The sequence below is a fragment of the Phoenix dactylifera genome, chromosome 4, assembly GCF_009389715.1.
Source record: "Phoenix dactylifera cultivar Barhee BC4 chromosome 4, palm_55x_up_171113_PBpolish2nd_filt_p, whole genome shotgun sequence".
Taxonomy (NCBI): Eukaryota; Viridiplantae; Streptophyta; class Magnoliopsida; order Arecales; family Arecaceae; genus Phoenix; species Phoenix dactylifera.
Genome location: NC_052395.1, coordinates 22,078,438 through 22,102,658, shown reverse-complemented (window position 1 = coordinate 22,102,658; position 24,221 = coordinate 22,078,438). Strand labels below are relative to the sequence as shown.

General features: G+C 46.8%; 1 protein-coding gene across 1 annotated transcript; it reads right to left on the bottom strand.

Annotated features, from left to right (window-relative positions):
* Nucleotides 1-493: 493 nt before the first annotated feature.
* On the bottom strand, nucleotides 494-22,924 carry LOC120110662 (receptor-like serine/threonine-protein kinase SD1-8). The gene is made up of 7 exons (XM_039126242.1): nucleotides 22,807-22,924; nucleotides 18,705-19,912; nucleotides 2,484-2,633; nucleotides 2,162-2,372; nucleotides 1,098-1,335; nucleotides 860-1,010; nucleotides 494-778 (listed from the first exon to the last, which is right to left on the bottom strand). Exons 1-7 carry the CDS (start codon nucleotides 22,922-22,924, stop codon nucleotides 494-496), a joined length of 2,361 nt encoding a protein of 786 aa, XP_038982170.1.
* Nucleotides 22,925-24,221: the final 1,297 nt, after the last annotated feature.

Below are 24,221 nucleotides of genomic sequence, written 5' to 3'. Positions count from 1 at the left end.
CTAATATATTATAGTTAGAAAATCCGAAGATAATGTATTTTGATGCCAGTGAACTAGTTTTAATATCACTACTGCATTTGTGATAATGTTCTGGATAATATTTCTTGAAGTTTTATTCCTATTCACTCACTGTCACCTAAAATCGCATAATCGGTTTTGGTTCTTGTTCTTCTTCACTTATTATTCTTGTTTGTGTAGGAACAGTGTTTGCATATATTATTTTCTTTAAATCCATTGGTAGTGCGAACTATGTTTGTATCTGGAAGAACTGTTTTTTCTTTCTTACACCTGAATCTCTTAATCTTATCTCTGTGAAACTGAGGAGAATTTGCTACTTTGAACATTTTTTCAATGAAATCCCTAATTAGATTTATAGAGATAATGAAAAGGCATAGGAACAATTAAAATCATAGTAAGATACTTTGAACTGTGCCTGACTAATATATTTGTAGAATCCTCCCCCACACAAAAAAAAACCTCATGTTAGAGATTTCTATCGGCCTTCAATTGTAACTGTAATTTTATTGCTGGAAGACCAATCTCTTGCCATCAAAGGGGTTGGTATGCAGAAGCCTGGCCTTTGAGGCTGAGGTAGCAGTGCACTTTCAGTGCCTAACATGAGCACTACCTCTGCCATTGTCGGTCTATCTTCACTCCCTTCTTGCACACACAATAGAGCCACTTGGATACACCGTAATACTTTAGACTCTGGATATGCACATCCCACTGCTTCATCAAGTATTTCCAAGCATCTACCTTCTGTCCATAGTCTCCATGCCTGTGATAACCCATGGATGTTTAGAATGAACAACTAGAAGTTATATTTAGAATGATGACATTATTGCATTTGAGTACTCACATGTCCTAAAAGGTTTAAGCGAGCTTTTGCTTGATTGATCATTCTGTTCTTCTTACCACTTAAGATTTCTAACACTAGAACACCAAAGCTGAAGACATCTGATTTCACTGAAAAGATACCATCCATTGCATACTCCGGTGACATATATCCACTGCATGTCATTAGCAAAATTAGTTTATGCAACTAGGATTTTGCACTCAGGTTTATACTTTATGAATTGATACACTTATGTACTTACTATGTCCCAACAATTCTGATTGTATTCTCTTCAATTTGGTCAACCTTAAAAATTCTTGCAGTGCCGAAGTCTGAGATTTTTGGGTTTAGCTCCTCATCAAGAAGAATATTACTGGCCTTCAAATCTCTGTGAATAATTTTCAACCTGGAGTCTTGGTGAAGGTAAAGAAGTCCTCGAGCAATTCCTAAGATGATGTCGAGGCGCTTTTGCCAGTTCAAAAGTGCACTTCTTGTCCTATCTGGTCCAAAGTTACACTCCTTATTAGTTTGACAAATGTAGTCTGAAATTCAACTTAGCTACTTGTTCTATACCTTTTCCCCTTTGAGATAAGTCCACTACATATTCCAAATAAACATAATTTATCATTTAGAAATATTATACTCTTCAAATCCATGATTAACCTTATAATCATAAGTTGAACTTATATTTAGCACCAGGAAGAATGCCTAATATGCTAATCCTTATACAAGATGAAATAAAATAGTTTTGCACCTTAGATTATTAGCGATGATGTGAGGTTGAGATTCTGCCCATTTCATTTCAATAGGAGATCTAATACATAGTGGTGAGATTATGGGTAAAGGAAGTGCCAAGTTAGAAAAGTCAGATTATCTACTGCCACCATCACCACCACCTCTATTGATCTTTTAAAATAACCAACTTGTTTAACTAAAATGCGTTCTGTCATAATTTCAGTCCTGACAAATTCATGCCATATACCTTTTTTTTCTGAATGATAAGAATACATACAGTGTATGAAAAGTTAGATAGATATTCTTCATGGCGGTCTAAGCTTAATTAGCAATTATTATGTTTGAAATAATTTAACCTGATATGGAAGAAAAATATATCCATCTTAGTTGTTAATCCATTGCCTCATAATCCAGTCTTGGTTTTCTAAAATCCTGCATAGTTTACCTACTTAGAAGACCTAAGCAGAAGTCTGAGCATGCATGATGATCAACTAAATCAAATATTGTCACTAAGCTTGCGAGATGTCCATCAGACATTGCATTGTGTATAGAGCATAAAGTAGTCAAATGGTGCAAGGATAAAGAGCAAACCGAATATGAAGCAGTCCCAACTTGTATTTTGCAAGTACTCATACACCAGCAATCGTTCCTCTCCTTCAATGCAGCAGCCGAGAAGGCGAACAAGATTTCTGTGCTGAAGTTTGGCTATCAGCAACACCTCATTTGTGAATTCATGTATGCCCTGCACAGAATCTTTGGACAACCTCTTCACAGCAATATTTTCTCCATCTTCCAACTGACCCTGCTAATTGCTATATTTAGGTGAGTTCCACAATACTCTTTTTTCAAAGAGTTTGTATCTTGCATAACTGTAGGATCAAGTAGTAGTATGCCCTATAGTCAAAAAAATTACCTTGTAAACGGGGCCAAATCCACCCTCTCCAAGTTTATTATCATCAGAAAAGTTATTGGTGGCAGTTCTTATTGTATGTATATCAAATAAAGGTAACTCTGGCTCATTTCCTCTGCTTTCGTTGTAGGGGGTACTAATTGTTTTACCTAGCATGACAGTTTAGTGTAACAAAATCAATTATGTGAGATTCTTGAATTCAACTGTACTTGGATCTCCATCCCAAAAAAAATCAAAACAAAAGGAAAAAACTAATACTTGTAAACAAAAATAATACTTGTAAAATTTAATTCAAGACGACAATTATTTTAATTGATTCACAAGTATGCATTCACATGGGTACAAATGTGGAATTCATGGTTGATAGAGTGCTAGGTATCATGAGCTAAAGAATATACTAGGTAACAATCAGAGCTCAGCAAGGTCTGTTCTAGAAACCGTGCTTAGATCGTTTAAAGCTTGGGGGTCACTCTGCACCGGCAAGAAAGCTAAAAGTCATGCCATGGTTCAGTAGAGATTATCGAATATATTGTAATTTCTTCCTTTATTAGCCTGCAAATGTCATTTATACTAATAGATTATGAGGGGCCTATCCTTGTCTTTCCTCATCACACACACACACACACACATGTACATGTACCTAATTAGCATATTAATGATAAACAATATTGAGGTAATAATGTAGTCATTGTCAATGTAGAACAAGCCTGCAGAACATAATAAAAACAAATGCAACAAGCCATGCAAGTTTGTTTTCAAATAATACGCCAAGGAAATATAGATGGGTAGAGTTACCAACTACCAAGGGCAACAAATGTAGATGGATAGAGTTGCAATTACCAAGGGCAACTTGTGAAGAAATATATCATAATTCGATATGTGAATACATATATTCAAGACAAAAGCATTTAATACAATTGAAAATGCTTGTCAATTGGGACATGTTAGTTATTTCTTACAACTAGACTGACTATAATATATTTTCTGTGATTTTTTTGGAGCTTATAATATTATACTACCAACTACTAATATATGCATGTTTTGTATTTGGGGCAAATACTGGATCATGAGACAACTATGAACATGATTTAATTAGCCGTTGGTATTGTTTTTGTTAAGGAGTTGTTGGTCATTTGATCGATGGCTTTGTGAGCTTCTAGCTCTCTCCTTATTTCCATTCTTATTTAGAGCCTCCACATTCTCAAGCTTGTTTTTTCTGCTGTTAATAGCAGTCCGAGCTTCTCTCTTGATTGTTGAACTTTGGATTTTTCTTATTTTTTCCTTGTCTTTTTTGAGAATATGATAGTTATTTGTCACTACTCAGGTTTGAATACGACACCTCTCACTTGGAGAGATGAATGCCAACTAGCTTAATTTACCAGCTGTTAGTGTTGAATAACCACTGTATTATTCTCTATCTTGGGCATAGTGTGAAATGAGGGGCCCTATTTTCTCCACCGGAACCATATTCATTGGGGAGGCATTGGGTTGTGCTGCGGTGATGCAATTTTTGGGGCATTGGATTCACATAGTTCGGTCCCAAGTCAGGATTTCTTTTATGTGTCTTTTTTAGTACATCATATCATATGATTTCTTGCATAATATTGATTTCCATATTTGCTTAAAATGATTTTGAAAGTTTTCTATGAGTTTCTTTTTGGTTTTGAGAATATATATTGTATCGATTTTTTATTTATATAAAATTTTTCTTAAGAGTTACATCTAAACCATTATCTGAATATAGGTGACACCTAAAGATCTTGCATCTACCATCCATAATGGCCATAGAGCTCCAGCAGCTCTAGAAAGCAATATGCACACGACTTGTCTTAGACAAGTTTTTGGATACCAAAAACTTCTTAGAGGATACCCAATGACCATTCGCAGCTACAACTTTCTCCCCTTGAGACACAATAAACGCAAAAGCTAAACCAAAAAAAATATATACAGAATGTAAATATAGATGGAGAATCATGGGAGAAATTAGTCCTTATTTAACTAAAATTGAGCCAAGTCAGACTCTAAACATTAAGGTGTTAAATGGATGGAGGAAGAGAACAAGAAAATTAACAGCTTTCTACCATATTGATCTTTACTGCATCATTTGTCATCCCAAGGGATCATTTACCGATCAATATGTTCACTAATTGTTATTTCTTGGCCACAACTTTTTCTAGAAGGGAAACACTCAACTGAACCCTTTTGTAGAACATTAAAAAACACTTCCATTGCAATTAGAGATGGCAATGCTTAACCTATCTAACTTGATTCAATCTGTTGTAGGTCGGCTTGAATTACTTGTTTAATAAAATGGTCAGGCATGGGTTTGGATTTTTGACCTGTTTAATAAACAAGTCGGGTTTGAATAGACAGATTTTTGATCTATTTTCTATCCGACCAAATCCGTATTTGGGCTTGTTGCTGGAAATTGGACCCGGGGGCGACCTTCGGCTGGAGAAGAGGAGCTCCGGCATACTGGGAGGCTGGCGGCGGCGGTCCTTCGGCGGGCGGCATTCTCCGGGGGACCTGCAAAAAAGCCGGTGGCTGGAGATTTCCGGCTCCGGCCCTCCGATGCTTAAGTCATAGGGGGCTAATGTGTGTATGGGAGTAGTAATCAGTCTTCTGAGTTTTGATTTCCCAGCCCCCTCTAAAATGAAGGAGTTCCCCTTTTATAGAGGGGGCCTGAGTTACCTGTGATGTGATGGGGCAAATGATCTGCCGTATACTTTGGCATGCATAGAAATTAATACCCGATCGTGTGAATCAATGTTGTTACTGTAGGGAATTAGGCCGAAGTCCCTAAATCAGTGCGGAGTCAACGCTATCATCTGTAACCAAGCGGGTTTCCGTAGGGGGCTTGATGTCCGTAGGCGGCGGAAGCCATACGCTTTAATTGTTGAGTAATCTAGATGCCTGCCGGAACCATACACGATGATCGTTGAGTGAACAACGAAGGCCATACGCTTTAATGGTTGAGTGGGCCGACGGCCTGCAGAGGCCACGCGCATTAATTGCTGACATGGTAGGAGTACGATCTTCGGCCGAGTGGCAGGAGCATGTGACTGCAGTGGGTGAGCGGCGAGATCGGGCTTCCAAAGTCCAGCCCAAGAAGATGAGGTCGAACTCTGCGTCGCAGCGCTTCGGGGTCCGACAACTGGTCGGGCGCCGAGCCGTGCTGGTAGGGCGCCGAGCTGCCCTGGTCGGGCGCTTTCTGGTCGGCGCATCCTGATCGGGCGCTTTCTGGTCGGCGCCTCCTGGTTGGGCGCCTTCTGGTCGGCGCCTCCTGGTCGGGCGCCTTCTGGTCGGCGCCTTCTGGTCGGCGCCTCCTGGTCGTTCTGGGACGAATTGGTTTTTCCCCTAACACTACCCCCGACTTTCAAGTTCGAGCTGCTCGCAGGCTCGAGCGCGGGAAGTAGCTCTGGCCGTGTAGGTTTTTGGGGGAATTTCGAATTATCGCGCGCCTTGAGGCGTTTTTAATGGGCGGCGTCCTCTCTCCCGAAGGGTCTCGTCGAGGGAGACCTTTTCGCTTTTCGAGGCGTCCTCGCGTCGTGGGCTCATGATGGGGCCACACGATCCAACGAGGCGCTTCCTTACCCGAAGCGTCAACCCGCCATTCATGCAGCGCATTAAGTGTCGGGGTCGACACGTGTCGCGATCTGGACGGAGAGCAGCGTTCTGCTTCGCTGATCTGTACCGTCGAGGAGTCTATATAAACCCCTATTTTGCCGTTTCCAGCTTCTTTCCGAGTCTTTCTTCCCGTAACCTCCGTCTTCTTCCCCGTAGCTTCCATATTCTTCCCCGTAGCTTCCATCTTCTTCCCCGTAGCCTTTCCTTCTCTTCCAGTCCGCCGCAGTCGTCCCGTCATTCTTTCCGGTGAGCTTCTGAAGGTGTCCCCCTATTATCTGCTCGGAACCCCTTTTTTTTTGTTTCTCCTGTTTCTCATGGGTTTGGGCCCGAACGAAGTAGGGTCTACCATGAGTGAGTTGGAGGTAGAAATTGTCGAGGAATGATTTTTTCCTCTGCGGGGGTTCCGTTTGGAACCCGCTGGGTTGGGGGATCGAATAACGAACCCCCCTGTAGGCCGGATCGGAGTGTATTCAGAGTCACTCTGGGCCGGCCTACGATTCTCCCTCCATGGGTTTGTGAATGAGCTGCTCGAGGAATACCAACTTGTTCCGACGCAGCTCGCTCCAAATGCATGGAGGACAATCATCGGGTTCCTATCCCTATGCATGGCGTATGGGATCCCGTCCTCTGTGAACATCTTCCGGCGACTTTTTATGCTGAAGTCTAACCCGGGAGATGGAGAGTGGCTCTATATCTCGCTTCAGCCGGGTCAGCCACTCTTCGTGGGCGCTCCGTCGTCCATTCACGATTGGAAGAGAAAATTTTTCTTTTTGGGTTCCGAGCGATCATGGGGGTTCGACCCCAGGTGGAGGCAGAGCCGGTTCAAGTCCGCCAACAAACTCCCCAGGCTTTCCAAGCACGAGCAGGGGATCCTTGACGCCATCCGCGGCCTCGGGGATGGTATTCTTCTGGGCGGCCTCGTGAGTGAGGACGCCCTGATCAACGTTGGTCTGAGCTCGGCGCGTCCTCAAGGTAAGGGTAGTAGAATTTTCCTTTTTTCTTCCTTTTGTCTTCGTAATTTTGTTTGCTAACTTCTTCTGCTCGTCCTTGCAGACGTCGCAAAAATGGTGACGAAAAGCGGAGCTCTCTATGCTCGGTTCCGCAAGAGAGCGGCCGAGCTCGCAGGGGACCCCGAGCTGAAGAAGAAGGCTAAGATCAGGGTCGTTGAAGAAAGCGCCCCACGAGCCGTGTTCACCGAAGCTGCTCGTGGGGAGGGCTCGGGCTCCGAGCCCAGAAGCACGGGCCTAGTGGGAGTCACCATGGCGCTTCCGTGCCCGGCGCCCATCTCCCAAATCCCTGCTCGGGTGTCGGTCCGACCCGAGGACCCGGCATCTGAGCCGGGCAGTAGCCATGGGGCCGCTAGGCCGCCGAGGTCCACCCTCCCTGTACTGGAATCCGAAGGCCAAGGGGGGAGGCGGCCCTACGCCCTAGAGTGGACTATCTGCGAGGGCGACTCGGCCCTCGAAAATATTGAGACGGCGCGGCAAATCTTCCGTGCCGCGCTCCTCCCGGCGGACAGGGCGAAGATTCAGGCCATGAGCCTGAACAGGTTCCTAGAGTCAGCCCGAATCTTCGCCATCCAGGTAAGCTCATATACTTCGTATTTTTAGCTTTTATGCTCTGACTTTATCCTTTGCCTAATTTTGATTTCTTTTTGCTTTGCTTACAGCACCTCCACGAGGTCGAGACCTTGATCTCGATCAGTGCCGATTACAAGGAGCGGGCTCGCCGATGCTCTCGGGCACAAGAAGAGGTCGAGACGAGGTTGGCCGAGGCCGAGAGAAAGCTGGCCGAGGTCAGCCGAGACAAGGCGGAGCTTCTGCTCAGAGTGGGGGCCACCGAGGACGAGGTCCAACTCTTGTCCGCCGCGCTCGAGGAGGAAAAGGCCGATCATGCTTTGACCAGATCAGAGGTGAGGGCCGCCGAGGCCCGCTTGGCGGAAGCCCAGGCCCAGCTCGTCCTCCGCGAGCTGGCGATAAAGAACGCGGAGGCGAGGGCCGAGGCTCGGGAGAGGGAGGCCCAGGAGCGGGCTCAGAACGCCATCCGACTCTTCCGTGAGTCGGGAGAGTTCCGAGACCTACTTGAGGAGGAAGCCGTGAACGGGCTCGTCCAGGGCTTCAACGACTTTCGGAATCAAGTGAAGCGGCTCTGCCCTGACTTCGACCTCGACCTGGGGCGGGGGTCGACTTCGAGGCGGACGACACTGCCGAGGCGAGGGCTCGGGAGGTCGAGGCAGGCGCCGAGGGAGGTCCGGCGGGAGCATCCGAGGATGCTCCCGTGGTTATCGAAGATGGCTCGGCCGAGACTCCTGCTGCGGAGGAACCGACCACCACCGAGGGCTCAGCGGATGTTCCCAGAGCTGCCCCCGAGGTCGAAGGTCGGACTGAAGAAGTCCCGGCGACCAGTGCCGCACTCGTCTCGTAGGGTCTTTCTTTTCCTTGTTTTGTAAAGAATGGCCTCTATGGCCGAGCCTCAGTTTTGTATTCGGCCTTTGGGCTTCTCTTGTAAATATATTCTCTTTTTGAAATGAGTTTTCTTTTCTAGACTCGCGTAATTGAAGGCTCGCTTCTGAAATCCGTTGATGAGCTTGGGCCACACGTTTATCATGCAAATAATATACGTTTCCGAGCTCGGGACCCAAGTTACCGCTGCTCGGGCTTCCGACCAGCGACATTGCGACTTAGGTCTAGGAGGTAATCGCATCAGGCCTTTGGGCTCGGCGCCGACTCCTGCCGAGCCCTAGGACGAGGCCGCTATCCCGGCTCATTTTACCTGAACTTCGAGTTCGGGCCTTACGTTTACCACGCAAGTAGTATCCAAAGTTTTCGAGCTCGGGACCCAAGTTACCGCTGCTCGGGCTTCCGATCAGCGACATTGCGACTTAGGTCTAGGAGGTAATCGCATCAGGCCTTTGGGCTCGGCGGAGACTCCTGCCGAGCCCTAGGACGAGGCCACTATCCCGGCTCATTTTACCCGAACTCCGAGTTCGGGCCTTACGTTTACCACGCAAGTAGTATCCAAAGTTTCCGAGCTCGGGACCCAAGTTACCGCTGCTCGGGCTTCCGACCAGCGACATTGCGACTTAGATCTAGGAGGTAATCGCATCAGGCCTTTGGGCTCGGCGGCGACTCCTGCCAAGCCCTAGGACGGGCTTCGTAAGCTCGGGCCTCTAGTCGCCGAGGCGAACTGTCGGTCTTCCTTGACCTAAACAGGTCTAGGCATAGGCCCGATACGTCCCCAAGCTCGGGGGTAGAATTTCGCCGAGCTCTCGGTATGAACCGAGGTAAGGTTTGCAGTCGAATAACGTGCGCGGAGCGGATGAGGCCAGGCGGCGGTTGACCTGGGGAATTACCCCGACGCTGATCGGGATTTATCCAAGCATTTAATCGGAGCAAAATAGTGTAAATATTGGTATTAAAGTGCACCTTTTTGTACCGTCAAGGCCGAGCATCTCGCGCCAAGGTTGGCATCTCTGCTCGGCGAACTTTTGGGGACGCTCTTGCTCGGGGTCCGCTTTTCCGGGGATGCCGGCACGTGGGGGAGAGTTGCCATTGGAGATCCGCGTGGGCGTTACTTCGTTATCATTCACGAACACTTGGGCACCGTGGCCTACGAACATTTAGGGGGACCGCGAGGGTACTACCCCATCTTTCCGAGATCGAGGGGTCTGGACACGCACTATCGACACTCGGGGCATCCTGACCTTAGTCGAGGAGGCGCTACGGGGGGCCACGAAGGTACTACCCCGTTGTTGATGTTGAGCGCCACGGAGGGCCGCGAAGGTACTACCCCGTCTTCCCGAGGTCGAGGGGTCTGGGAACGCACTGTCGACCTCGGGGCATCTCGACCTTGGCCGAGGAGGCGCTACGGGGGGTCGCGAAGGTACTACCCCGTTGTTGATGTTGAGCGTCACGGAGGGCCGTGAAGGTACTACCCCATCTTTCCGAGGTCGGGGGTCTGGGAATGCACTGTCGACCTCGGGGCATCTCGATCTTGGCCGAGGAGGCGCTACGGGGGGCCGCGAATGTACTACCCCGTTGTTGATGTTGAGCGCCACGGAAGGCCGTGAAGGTACTACCCCGTCTTTCCGAGGTCGGGGGTCTGGGAACGCACTGTCGACCTCGGGGCATCTCGACCTTGGCCGAGGTATCTGAGGAAGATCGAGACCGAGCTCGAAATTGGCACTCTGGACTTGGCTAAGGCGCCCGTTAATTGTGGTATCCGAGCGAGGCCGCATACACGAGCCGGGCCGGATAGTCTGAGAATCATGAATTAGTCGTTAGAAGATAAAATGACTAAACATTTGCAGTTTGATTGTTGTAAAAAGGTGAAATTCATGTTCCAATCGGAGAGGACCCCTCAGGGTCCTACTGGTAATACACCCGGAGGTTTTCAGAGCTCCAGCTTCGTGGAATGGGGGTCCCCTCAAGAGACTCTAGCTTGTACGCCCCGGGCCGCTGGACGCGCGCGACCCGGTAAGGTCCCTCCCAATTCGGAGCCAACTTTTCTTGCTCGGTCGGCCGAGAGGCTTCAGCTCTTCTGAGTACAAGGTCCCCTGCTTTGAAGGACTTGGCTTTAACTCTGGCATTGTAGTATTGCGCCGTCTTTTGTTGGTACCTCGCCATGCGGACTCGGACGGCTTTCCTTGTCTCTTCGATGAGGTCCAGGTTATTTCTAAGCTGCGAAGAGCTGGAGTCGGCGTCATAATGCTCTACCCTCAGGGAAGGGAGCCCGATCTCCAATGGGATGATAGCTTCCGTTCCGTAGGTCAAGTTGAAGGGAGTTTCGCCGGTGGGTACGCGGAATGTGGTCCGATAAGCCCACATGATGTTGTACAGGTCTTCGACCCATTGCCCCTTGGACTGGTCGAGCCGAGCTTTAAGTCCCTGCAAAATAGTGCGATTTGTTACCTCGATTTCTCCATTCGTCTGAGGATGCACGACCGAGGTGAAGCGGTGGTCGATGCCGAGCTCGGAGCAAAATTCTCTGAAACGAACGTTGTCGAACTGGCGGTCGTTGTTTGATATGAGGATGCGAGGAAGTCCGAATCTGCAGATTATCGACTTTCAGACAAAATCTCGCATCTTCTGCTCGGTGATCCGGGCCACCGGCTCGGCCTCGACCCATTTAGTGAAGTAGTCAATAGAAACGACCAAGAACTTTCTCTGCCCGGTCGCCAGGGGGAATGGTTCCAGGATAACAATTCTCCATTGGGCAAACGGCCAAGGTGAACTGATCGAGGTTAGCGGGGCCGAGGGTCGGCGTTGAATATTGGCGTTCCTCTAACATCGGTCACACCTCCGGATGAAGTCCAGCATGTCCTTTTGGAGTGTCGGCCAGTAATATCCTTGGCGCAGGATCTTGTGCGCCAGTGCTCGGCCTCCCAGATGATTTCCGCAAATCCCTTCGTGGACTTCATGCATTGCATAATCCGCCTCTGTCGGGCGGAGGCACCTGAGGAGAGGGGAGGTAAAAGATCTCCGGTAAAGTTTACCTTCATACAGTACGTACCGACCAGCTTGACGTCTAACTCGGCGAGCCTCACGCTCGTCATTGGGGAGGGTTCCATCCCGCAAGTGGCTGATGAGCTCGTCCATCCAGCTCGGCTCGACTTCGAGGCAAAGAGCTGGCTCGGGTTCCTCCGTGCTAGGTGTTTGGAGATACTCCAGCGCTGCTGCCTTGGGGAGCTCGCTCATTCGGGAGGATGCTAGCTTCGACAATTGATCTACTCTGAGATTCTCCGACCTGGCAATGTGTTGGATGTGGAAAGAGCCCAGAGTCGAGTTGAGGTGTCGGACCTTGTGGAGATACTGCAGCATTAGTGGTTCCCTGGCTTTGAAGTCTCCCAGAACTTGGCTCACAACCAGTTGGGAGTCACTATAGGCCTTCAGGTTTTCGACCTTCAACTCCTTGGCCAGCTTGAGTCCGGCAATCAGTGCCTTGTACTCTGCCGCATTGTTCGAGGCGGTGAATTCGAAGCGCAGAGCCTACTCCGCGACTACCCTGTCCGGGCTGGAGAAGATGAGGCCCGCTCCGCTACCCCCCGAGGTCGAGGAGCCATCCACATGTAAGGTCCACGGCTGCTTCAAGGGCTCTTCCGTAGTAGGCATGGATTCGGGTTCGTCGGGCACGGTGCACTCCACGATGAAGTCGGCGAGCGCCTGAGCTTTGATTGCTAGCCTCGGACGATATTCAATATCAAACTCCCCGAGCTCGACTGCCCACTTTGTAATTCGACCAGCACGGTCTGATCGTTGCAGGATCTGCTTCATCGGCTGGTCAGTCAGCACAGCCACCGTGTGAGCTTGGAAATAGGTCGGAGTCTCCGGGCCGAGACGACCAAGGCAAAGATGGTCTTTTCCAGTTTGGAGTATCGGATCTCGGCATCCCTTAAGACCCGGCTAGTGTAATACACCGGACTTTGGAGTTTGTTCTCCTCTCGGACCAAGACCGAGCTCACTGCAATTGGAGAGACAGCCAAATACAGATAGAGGAGCTCACCCTGCTGAGGCTTCGTGAGCAAAGGAGGAGAAGCGAGGAGGCACTTGAGCTCTTCAAAGGCCCGTTGGCATTCTGCCGATCACAAGAAGTTCTTTAGCCACTTGAGAGCTGTGAAGAACGGGAGACAGCGCTCGGCCGATCGGAAAACAAATCTTCCGAGGGCTGCGACCCGTCCCGTGAGCCGCTGTACCTCTTTAACTGTCCTCGGGGGCACCATCTCCTGGAGTGCTCGGATCTTCTCGGGATTGGCTTCAATTCCTCGTTGGGTGATCACGAAGCCGAGGAATTTGCCCGAGGTGACTCCGAACGCACATTTTGCAGGATTAAGCTTCATCCGGTACCTTTGAAGCGTGGAGAATGCTTCATCGAGGTCAGCCACATGATCCTTCGCCGTCCGGCTCTTCACCAACATGTCATCGACATAGACCTCCATGTTTCGGCCTATTTGGTCTTTAAAGGTCCGGCTGACCAACCTCTGATATGTTGCTCCAGCATTCTTTAGGCCGAATGGCATCACCTTGTAGCAATAGGTGCCCCCATCAGTAATGAAGGCTGTCTTTTCTTCATCTTCCGGCGCCATCTGGATCTGATTGTACCCGGAGAAGGCGTCCATGAATGTCAGCAGCTCATGTCCTGAGGTGGAGTCCACGAGCTGGTCAATGCTAGGGAGTGGAAAGCTGTCCTTCGGGCAGGCCTTATTCAGGTCGGTGTAGTCCACGCACATGCGCCATTTTCCGTTAGCCTTTTTGACGAGGACCACATTGGCGAGCCACTCCGGATAGGATATCTCCCGGATGAAGCCGGCCTTGAGGAGCTTGTCGACTTCCTCGGCCGCCGCTCGTTGTCGTTCCGGGGCCGCGCTCCGCTTCTTTTGTCGCACGGGCTTGGAGGTCGGCTTTGTTTGGAGTCGGTGGACCGCGACCTCCGGATCTATCCCTGGCATGTCGGTGGGCGACCAGGCGAAGACGTCCATATTGGCCTGCAGGAAATTGACGAGGCGGTCTCTTTCGCGGGCATCAAGGCCGGAGCCGACCTGCGCGGTTAGCTCGGGACGATTTTTTTGCAAAGAGATTTGGATGAGTAGCTCACCGGGCTCTATCCGTTCCTTCTGGAGGCCGACCCGCATCTCTAGAGTTTCGGCTGAGAGCTTGTCATCTGGTGTCGAAGTTGATGCCTCGGCCGGCTGCTTCGCTTTGTGGGTCGCCATATAGCATCGTCTTGCTACCGCCTGGTCCCCGCGGACTTCGCTGACCCTCTAGTTGGTGGGGAACCGCATAAGCAGGTGGCAGGTTGAGACCACGGCTCGAAGAGCGTTGAGCCCGGGTCGTCCAAGGATGGCGTTATAGGCCGAGGGCAAGCGCACTACAAGGAAATTCATTCTCACGGTGCTCTCTCGGGGGGCGAGTCCGACCGTGACTAAGAGATCGAGCTCGCCCTCTACTGGAACCGAGTCTCCAGTAAACCCGACCAGTGGGGCATTCATCTTTCGTAGCTGCTTTCCTGTTATCCCCATTCTGGAGTAGGCATCAAAGTACAAAACATTCGCCGAACTTCCATTATCCACTAGGATGCGTTTTACATCAAATTTATTTATGACCATTGAGATGACCACAGCATCATCGTGGGGAGTTTCAACCCCCTCCAGGTCTTCATCCGAGAAGGAGATAGCTTCAGAGGTGCGGGGGCGCTTTAGGGGAAGCCTCTCCTCGGCTGGTCCTCCGGCTGGGGCCCCCCTGCCTATGGTGTTGATAGTGCCAGCTATGGGTTTGTTGGCATTCGGCTCTCCATGTTGCACGATGTCCTCCGCTGGTCTCTTCTCTTCACGCCGGTTCCGCACGAATCGGTTGAGCACTCCTCGGTGGATGAGTGCCTCGATCTCGTTCCGGAGCTGGAAGCAGTCTTTCGTATCATGGCCATGGTCCTGGTGGAAGCGGCAGTATTTCTTGGGATTGCGCCAGGCTCCGGTTTCCCGCATTGGGGGTGGAGGCCGGAAGTAATCCCGTCCTTCAATCTCCATAAGGATCTCGGTCCGAGGGGCGCTAAGGGGAGTGTAATTCTCGTACCTCCCGCGGAGCTGCGGAGATCTCGGACGAGGCGGGGAACTTTGTCGGGGCGGTCCCCGCAGTCGGGGTGGACTCTTCAGACGAGGCGGGTTTTTGGCTCGGCGTGGAGACGGGCTTTTGGGACGTCCGCGCTCTTCGCGACGCCTCTTCTGCTTTTTGGAGGCCTGCTCGGCCCCACCCCGCCTAAAAGCGACGGCTTCTTCGGCTTTGGCGTACTTCCGCGCCCGAACCAGCATTTTTGTGAAGTCAGCTGGGAAATTTTTCTCGATGGAGAAGATGAACTTGTAAAATCGAGCTCCAGTCTTGAGTGCCGACATGGCGATTGATTGGTCGAGCTCGCGGACCTCCCAAGTTGCGGCAGTGAAACGGTCCAGATATTCTCTAAGCGATTCTCCTTCCCTTTGCTTTACGTCGAGGAGGGAGTCTGAGGTTCGCCGCTGAGGTCGGCTGGCAGCAAAGTTGGTGGCGAACTGCCTGCCGAGCTGCTCGAAGGAGGAGACCGTGCTGGGTTTCAGCCCGGTGAACCAGAGCCGAGCTGCTCCTCGAAGTGTGGCTGGGAAGGCCTTGCAGAGCATGGCCTCCGAAGATCCTTGGAGTGCCATCAAGGCTCGGTAACTCTCCAGGTGGTCGAGGGGGTTGGCCGTACCGTTGTAAGGCTCCACTTGGGGCATCTTGAACCTTGGCGGAACCGGCTCGTCCTCAATTTGTTGGGAGAAGGGGGACTTCGTGGAGAACTCGAAGTCACCCTCACGTCTCGCCTTCTTGCCGTGGAGCGCCTCGATCTGGTGCTCCAGCTTCTCGACTTTCTTGTCGAGTTCGTCGCCCTGGGGAATCGCCACAGTGGTCTGTTCGGGCGTAGGTTGTCCTGGGATTGACTCGACCTCTGACGGTTGCGGCCAGTCGCCTAGCCCCCTTGCTAGGGGTTCTCTCCAGGAAGGTGCTCTGGCTGAAGCGTGGCATCGGCACCGCTCCTCACCATTGGCCCTTGAAGAGGCGTGGAGATCTCGGCCTTGGAGGGCCGGTCCACTTGGAGGGGGCACCGGTTGGACCGGGGCCTGGGGAAGCGGTGCTATCGGGGCGCCCTGTGGTTGCAGACTTTGGACAGCGGCAGCTAAGGCCTGAACCTGCTGCACCAGGGCATCAAATTGTTCCGGCCGGACTTGCGGAGTCGAGTCGGCCGGAGGTGGCGAATTCTGGATGGAGTGTCCAGGACTAGGTGGAAGACGTCGGGAGACATTAGAAGTTCCCTTGCTCCTCAGCTTCATGGCCGCGACTTGGGCCCTTCCTCTAGCGCCAACTGTTGCTGGAAATTGGACCCGAGGGCGACCTTCGGCTGGAGAAGAGGAGCTCCGGCGTACTGGGAGGCTGGCGGCGGCGGTCCTTCGGCAGGCGGCGTTCTCCGGGGGACCTGCAAAAAAGCCGGTGGCCGGGGGTTTCCGGCTCCGGCCCTCCGATGCTTAAGTCAGAGGGGGCTAATATGTGTATGGGAGTAGTAATCAGTCTTCTGAGTTTTGATTTCCCAGCCCCCTCTAAAATGGAGGAGTTCCCCTTTTATAGAGGGGGCCTGAGTTACCTGTGATGGATGGGACAAATGATCTGCCGTACACTTTGGCATGCATAGAAATTAATACCCGATCGTGTGAATCAATGTTGTTACTGTAGGGAATTAGGCCGAAGTCCCTAAATCAGTGCCGAGTCAACGCTATCATCTGTAACCAAGCGGGTTTGCCGTAGGGGGCTTGATGTCCGTAGGCAGCGGAAGCCATACGCTTTAATTGTCGAGTAATCTAGATGCTTGCCGGGACCATACACGATGATCGTTGAGTGAACAACGAAGGCCATACGCTTTAATGGTTGAGTGGGCCGACGGCCTGCAGAGGCCACGCGCATTAATTGCTGACATGGTAGGAGTACGATCTTCGGCTGAGTGGTAGGAGCATGTGACTGCAGTGGGTGAGTGGCGAGATCGGGCTTCCAAAGTCCAGCCCAAGGAGATGAGGTCGAACTCTGCGTCGCAGCGCTTCGGGGTCCGACGACTGGTCGGGCGCCGAGCCGTGCTGGTAGGGCGCCGAGCTGCCCTGGTCGGGTGCTTTCTGGTCGGCGCATCCTGGTCGGGCGCCTTCTGGTCGGCGCCTCCTGGTCGGGCGCCTTCTGGACGACGCCTCCTGGTCGGGCGCCTTCTGGTCGGCGCCTCCTGGTTGTTCTGGGACGAATTGGTTTTTCCCCCAATAGGGCTGATTCAGCCTGATTGCCACCTCTAATTACATTGAGTTTGACATTTGCTCATATGTTTTGGTTCTGAAGAGTGAAGTAGGAAAATAAAAATTTTCATTCCTCGTCTAGCTTTTCTTAGACAACAATTCCAAGAAGGATTGTGATGTATCAAGGCACCCACAAACTAGCTCTACTGAAATAAACTAGAGAATAAAGATAGGAGTGAAATCCTTGTAATTTGACCAAAATTGTTTGACATGGATGAAGTGGTCGTTTGTGCCTTAAGTTATCTAAAGAACGCTATTTGGTGCACAGGACCAATACATTGCACTTCTAATGGACTTATGAAAGATGTCAACTTAATTATTCTATGTATTGCACAACCTGAATGAAATCATAGTACTTGTTAGCTTGAGCATTGAATACTATTGTATGTCACTGGTAGGCATAAAATTATTTGATGGATTCTTAGTGCCAAATGTTGATGAAATCTGTTCTGAGAATGTTAAAGAAATCAATGCTAATACTAGAAGTACAATTTATCAATATTATATAATAGCTGGTATAAGTGATAGATCATGTCTGTTTGTGTAGGTAAAGGGGTAAGTACCTTGCTTTCTTTTTCTGCTCTTCTTCCACAGGAGTTGAATCAAGCACACAAACAGAAGAAACACTACCAACGAAGAAATGATAATGGCTATCACAGTCTTCTTTTTACCATAATTACCGCTTATATGATCTGCACAACAATATTTTGGAATTAGGACTTTGACTTAGGGTACATTTTTTATGATACGGAATATCAGTTATATATTTTGTTCTACGCTAACCTATCATATAAATGTGTTTTGTGACATGTATGTTAGAACTGGTATATAATTATATTTCTGCATGAGAAAATGTTCCTAGATTCAGCATGCAGAGAATCACAAACTTAACAGAACTATATCACCATGTCACGTTCACTTAAAACCATATAAAGCAACAAAGAAATGTATGGCAATGTTAAATGTAGAAAAATATATTCTCTCAAAAAATGTAGAAAAATATCCCTTGGTGTTCCTTTTAGTGAGAAAGGGATGTGATTTGGCAAACGGATTAGTTATTAACTATTAATTTGTTGTTTATTTCATTGATTTTAAGATAAATCCTCCTCATTAGACATTATGTTAGCAAAATTACTTCCTTTTACATTACAAATATTGGATGTTGTTTGGGGAAAAAAAGGAGGCTACCATAAATTTTAATCGAAAGAGTGCGTTCATAATACTGGCATATTAAAACCAATTGTCGAAAGTCCTAGCATTGGATAAGAATAAGATGAGTAATAGGGAGAACATAGACCTTACTGCCAATCACAGGAAAAGTTTAATGTATCACGGAGTTGTCATTGCACTTATATAACTTAGATATTATTTTGATTAATTGGTAATATACAACATATTTTTCTAAACAAATAGACTTCATCATCACCTTGTCAGCAAATGGAGGAAATTTTACCAGGAAAGACTGCAATACTCAGCAAAATGGAGGAACTTCTCAACATGACTTTGGCTTGGGATTCCATATATTTGAAGAGAGAAAAGCTACATTGTTATTCTAATTATTTCCCACCTAAGCTTATGTAGGTACTACAATTGGAACCTGGATCATCAGTTCTCGGATAAGCACGCTAAGCTAAATGGGGCTAAAAAAGGAGAAAAATTGGGAAAAGAAAACTGATGTTAAGAGGTCTGCGATAATCTCTTTAGTCATCCGATGCAACCCAACAGCCATATCCAGCTCCTGCAAGAGTTGCAATTGTAGTCTATATATTTACCGGTTTAACTTCCCCTCGCAGGAAATAAACGTTACCTAATTCAGAAGATGCAAGCCGAACATATAGATCCGCTCCTCCTTCAGTGAACACTCTAATATCTACGAGATCTCCGGTCCACGTCATACATCCACTCCCTTCACTGATAGCATAGGCACTGCAAGAGCAGTTCTTCAGGCACCAGTCTTTGCACTCTTCCAGACTTTTGCTGCTGTGCACGGTGGCATTTGATGTATCGGGCAACTTCGCTTGCTGCAGCCCGAAGAAACCATCACCTGATGAACAATTTAGAGCTGTTCTCCGCACACAACCATCGGTATTGTCTCCAATTCTCCAATTTTGAGGAGACTTAGGACTGAATCCCTTCAAACAAGCGCAGGCAGCTGAGTAGTTTGTGCTGCATATGCTATTAGCTCCACAGTTAGCATACTCGTCGCACGGGTCTTTTGGATGCCACCAGTAGAGGTCCCATCCAAGGTTTGGTTTAGACCGCACGAAACGCTGAAGCGCTCCAGTCTCGTTCGACACAAGACGAGATAGAATAGAATTGTCCAGTACTTCGAAACTGTAGGTGGCCTCAGACTTATTGGAACTTAGATGAAACCTGAACAGATTAGTTATGCTCATCTGTGGATTGCCATTAAATCCACGTCCGTTCCAGGGTCCAGTGCGAAATATTAGGTCAGATCCTCTCCATAAGAAAAGCTCTGTTGCTGCATTTCTATTTATCTTGTAGGAGTAGTCCCCTGGTGAAGGGTCGGAGGAGCTTTTCCATGATGTGAGATACGTGTCAAGATTGGTTCTGAAGTCCCGTGCAAGCTTCATACCTGGCAGAAGTGTGTCAGTTGGATGATCAAAGCTCTGCCACAATAAAGTCTTCGAAGTTCCTTCAATCAGGACGAGATTTCCCGAGTCCAGGAGCTGTACAACGGGATTGATTGCATTTGATGTGCCTGTGGACCAAAAAATATATCCGGTGCTATTTACAATTTCCAGAGTTCCATCACCTGTGAGATTGAGAACCCCCGTGGAGCCACTGAGGGGAGAGATTCTATTGGCAACCCACACAACTATTTTATCTGGAGTGTAATATATCCCCAAGTACCGATTCTTCGAATCACCAGGGCTGAAGAAGCCCAGTTCGAAGGTCCCACCTGACGAGATTAAGGTTTGTCCATCTGCAATGGATTTAGTCGGCGTCATTGTATCTCCTGCAATGGATACAGTGAAGAGATTAAAGGAAAGAAATAAAAAAGATAAATTTAACCATCTGATTTAGAAAATGAAATCAGAACGAAAATATGGGTATTTGAGGCTTGGTAATCTATCAAAAGATGCTACATTTACTAAAACAGAGGAGTTTAATCACTTAACTGATCTCGAGGCACTTTGCCCAAGAAACCTGATCTCTAGGCACAATCGTAGTCTCTAGGGGCTCGTTTGGTTCGCGGGAAAAGAAGGGGGGAAAGTGTGGTCAACGGGAAAGTAATGAGATGCCTCTTGTTTGGTTGGAGTTTTCAAAGGAGAGAGAAGGGAAAGTTGTATTCCCATAGGAATGTGATTCCCACATTTCATGGGAAAGTCTTTTCCATGAGAAACATGGGAAAGTTACTTTCCCATGAGGCGGGAATCACTCCATTTTTACTTTTTCCAAAAAAGTCCCTTCAGCATTAAAGAAGCATTAAAGAGGCATTAAAAACCTAATTTTTATTAAGGGCATAATAGGAATTATATATAACTTTCTTAGGAAAGTGGATGGCCAACCAAACATAAGCACCTTGGAAATTTGTCACTTTCCCATGGTCAACCAAACATGCCAAAAGTACTTTCCTAGGCATCCTCTTCCTAGGAATTTGTTTCCCAGGAATCATATTCCTAGGAAGGAAAATGCTTCCCGCGAACCAAACGAGCCCTAGGACTCCAAGGCTCCAATGTTGCTAGGAAAGTCCTCAAAGAACAATCGAATGGGTCTAGTTCCTCAACATATGTACTTCAGATTTCACATTAGGGACTCATTTGGATAAGGGCTCATTTGGTTCGCGGGAAAAGAAGAAAAAAAGTATAGCCAATGAAAAAATAAAAAAATATCTTTTATTTGATTGAAGTTTTCAAAGAAAAAAATAGAAAAGTAGTATTTTTATGGGAACAAAATTTTAATGTTTCATGGGAAAGAAAAATCTATAGAGGACATGAGAAAGCTACTTTCTCGTCGATTAGGAATTAGATTTTTTTTTTTCCAAAAGTATCCTTGAGCCATTAAAATCCGTGGGTAGGTCTCTCTTTTTATTATGAGTATGATAAATATTTTGTACAATTTTTCTAAAGAAACTGCATGTTCAACTAAATATAAGTCACTATGGAATGTGTCACTTTTTCATAATCAACTAAATATACAAAAACTATTTTTTTAAGTATCTTATTTTTAAAAATTATTTTTTAAAAAAGAATATTACAATGAGAAAAAAAATTTCGCCAAGCAAATAAGTGCAAAGGCCAAAGAAGCACAAGTCGGTTACTGAGGCGGTGGAGTCGAGAAAGGATACCTTAAGTCGTGCTCCGGCTTACAAGCTATAACTTTGAAATCTTTGCGAGATCTTTGAGTATCATTACAGATGTACCACACCCATTCCTCCTTAAATTTCTTACCTTATTTAATGAGAGTTTTTCTCAATTGATAACAAGGAATTTCTTCACCAAGACTTGAAAATCAGGACTTCATTCAACAATAGCTAAGAAACAAGGATCCCATAATAGATTAACATCTCAGTTAAATAATTATGATTGTATTTTGGATTATGTTATTTTTATAACAGCTTATAATAATTTTTCTGCAATGATGCGATCGAGAAAAAGGAAGAATTTTTTTAACTCGTTCAACTAGAATCTCTCAAAAGAAATTTAGAAGAAGATGTAACAATTGTGAAAGTAGGGTTTAAATTCCTTTTTCTTTTATTGATGATCTAAACCCGAGATATATAATATTTATTTATAATAGTGAGATCCGCTCTTGCAGAATTTGAATCAAATTTTTTTTCCTAGTTCTAATAGGACTTTCTTTCCTAAAATATATATTACTAGTAAAAATAAATTTAAAAAAGCTAAATTTTTTTAGGAGGTAGATCTCGATTTCTACATCGACTTTGCTTCTTGTCGCTCTGTCCGGTTCTTCTCGAATTGGTAGATATGCTCGATCAAAATTTTATCTGAAAAAGAAACTTTTAGTTTGACCAACCTATTTTAGAGTTTACATGATGGAAAGTTATCCAGTTTAAAATAAAAAAGATCTTAATCAGGCATCGTATGACCAATTTATGGCTTTCGAAAGTTTGGCTTGCGACTTGGTTTCTCGATATGGCGAATTTTGCTTCTGAACTCTGTTCAACCTAATTTGTATTGACCAAAATGATCCGCATCGAGTCTGAGGATTTTTTTGAATCTCATAAGGTAATTATATGCAAATAATAATGCTTTCAAAATCGTTCAACAGGCTTACTCTGAGAATTTAAAAATGAATTAACGAAAGAAGGAAAGAATGAATGCAAAAGGTGAGACGAGCAATTATATTTGGGCACATATATGGAAATTTCCAACATGGTCAGATGCACTTTATCTCTTGCCCTCGGGAAATCGTTCTATCAACTATATGAAACATCTAACTAAAGAAATTGATGGGCTGGCATGATGCCATACCAGAGTTCTCTTTGTGCATACTTAAAGACTAACCTGCTCTGGGAAATTTCCATGATGCGACATTTTATAATGATTCCATGATGCAACTTTTGTGCCTCTAGAAAAGCCACCAAGAAACTTATGAATTTCTGCGAACAAATAGCACTCCATGCCAACTCTATGAAAAATGCTAGAAAACTTGCGTGGAGCTGGAGGAAGGGCCCATATACTGAAAAGGGAATCAATTCTGAAGAATTAGATGACTAGATTCTAATTTCAGACAGGTAGGAAGAACAAAAACAAGGGATATCCTTAAACCAGTATACACTCTGCTTTCTTTACATCAAAAAAAAAAAAAAAAGTAAAAAAAACTGTGCTTTCTGTATCAAAGGAAGCATGGGAACAGTAAGCTCTGGATACACACTAGCATTCATACCTGGCTGGCCATGAACCAGGACTGCAGCTGCCGAGAATCCAAGCACTAGAACCCATTCCGCCAACGCCATTTCTCTTTTGCTTCCTGGCACCCAGAAAGTCTCATCTAGTTGTGCCATTTGCCCTGTGATAAGCCAGCTGCTTTCCTACGGAACAATAAGAAGCTGCAGAACCTTTACATCGTTTTCCGATAGCAAGGAATTTTTATACCCAAATGCCTAGAAGGTCTCTATCTTTAACAGGAAGCCGAAGTAGACCTTTTAATAACTAATAACAGTGATAGGAATTAGAAATAGACTTTGTTTATCCAAGTCGCCAGGTTTAATTCTACAGTATGATTGTTGTTACATCAACTACTTCCACGCCTTCAACAATAATAACAATAAAAAAAGAGCGCATAGCCGTGCAGAGAGGGCAGCTTCCAACATAGTTTCCAATCTGATATGGCATGAAAGGGATTTCTGCAATTCAAAGGAGAATCCATGCGATTTACCAACGTTGGGGAACTGCCTTGGACCAGATAGCAATACTCTTAAGAATTAGAGTTATTTTTGTTCTTTGAAATCCAAGGATTCCAATATCTTGGCATATCAAGCAACTTAAACTTTGTAGCAGTGCCAATTACAAAATAGAGGAGCTTTGGTTGATTAGAACAAGAAACTATGGTAATTAGATGGAGCAGAAGTTTCTCAGCTGATTACCGCAAAACTTTGCAACAGAGAAACAACTAATTTTTTGATTTAATGTTGAACCCCTTGAGGAGATCACTGTAGCATAAGCATAAGATCAGAAAGAACCAGAAAACATAGATTCCACCAATCCCATTTCTCTTTTGCTTCCTGGCACCCAGAAAGTCTCATCTAGTTGTACCATTTGTCTTGTGATAAGCCAGCTGCTTTGCTACGGAACAATAAGAAGCTGCAGAACCTTTACATTGTTTTCCGATAGCAAGGAATTTTTATACCCAAATGCCTAGAAGGTCTCTATCTTTAACAACAAGCTGAAGTAGACCTTTTAATATGAATGCAAGGGTGCAGCATATGCATAGACTAACGGCTCATTTATAGCAGTTTTTGTCCCAGATTGAAATTAAGGTCATGATCTGACGGTTCATCAGTATGCTTTTGTGGAAATGCCATTAACGAACTCCCTTTCCGTATGTTGTCTCCTCATTATAGTTCCATGTGTAAGTATTTTGCAGAAATTGATAGCCCGCGCCCTTTGGTACACTGGATTACAACTTTCAATCGTGTTGACTGGGACTGGGATTCTAACACCTGGTCCAGGCTTCAATATCACCCATGATACATTCTCCCATACGAGCTTGCTATTCACCAAACCACAGTCCCCGTACTGCACGCCGTATCTATTGCTCCCTCTCCCTGCTCATTTTTTCACCTTCTGAGCTTACCCAAT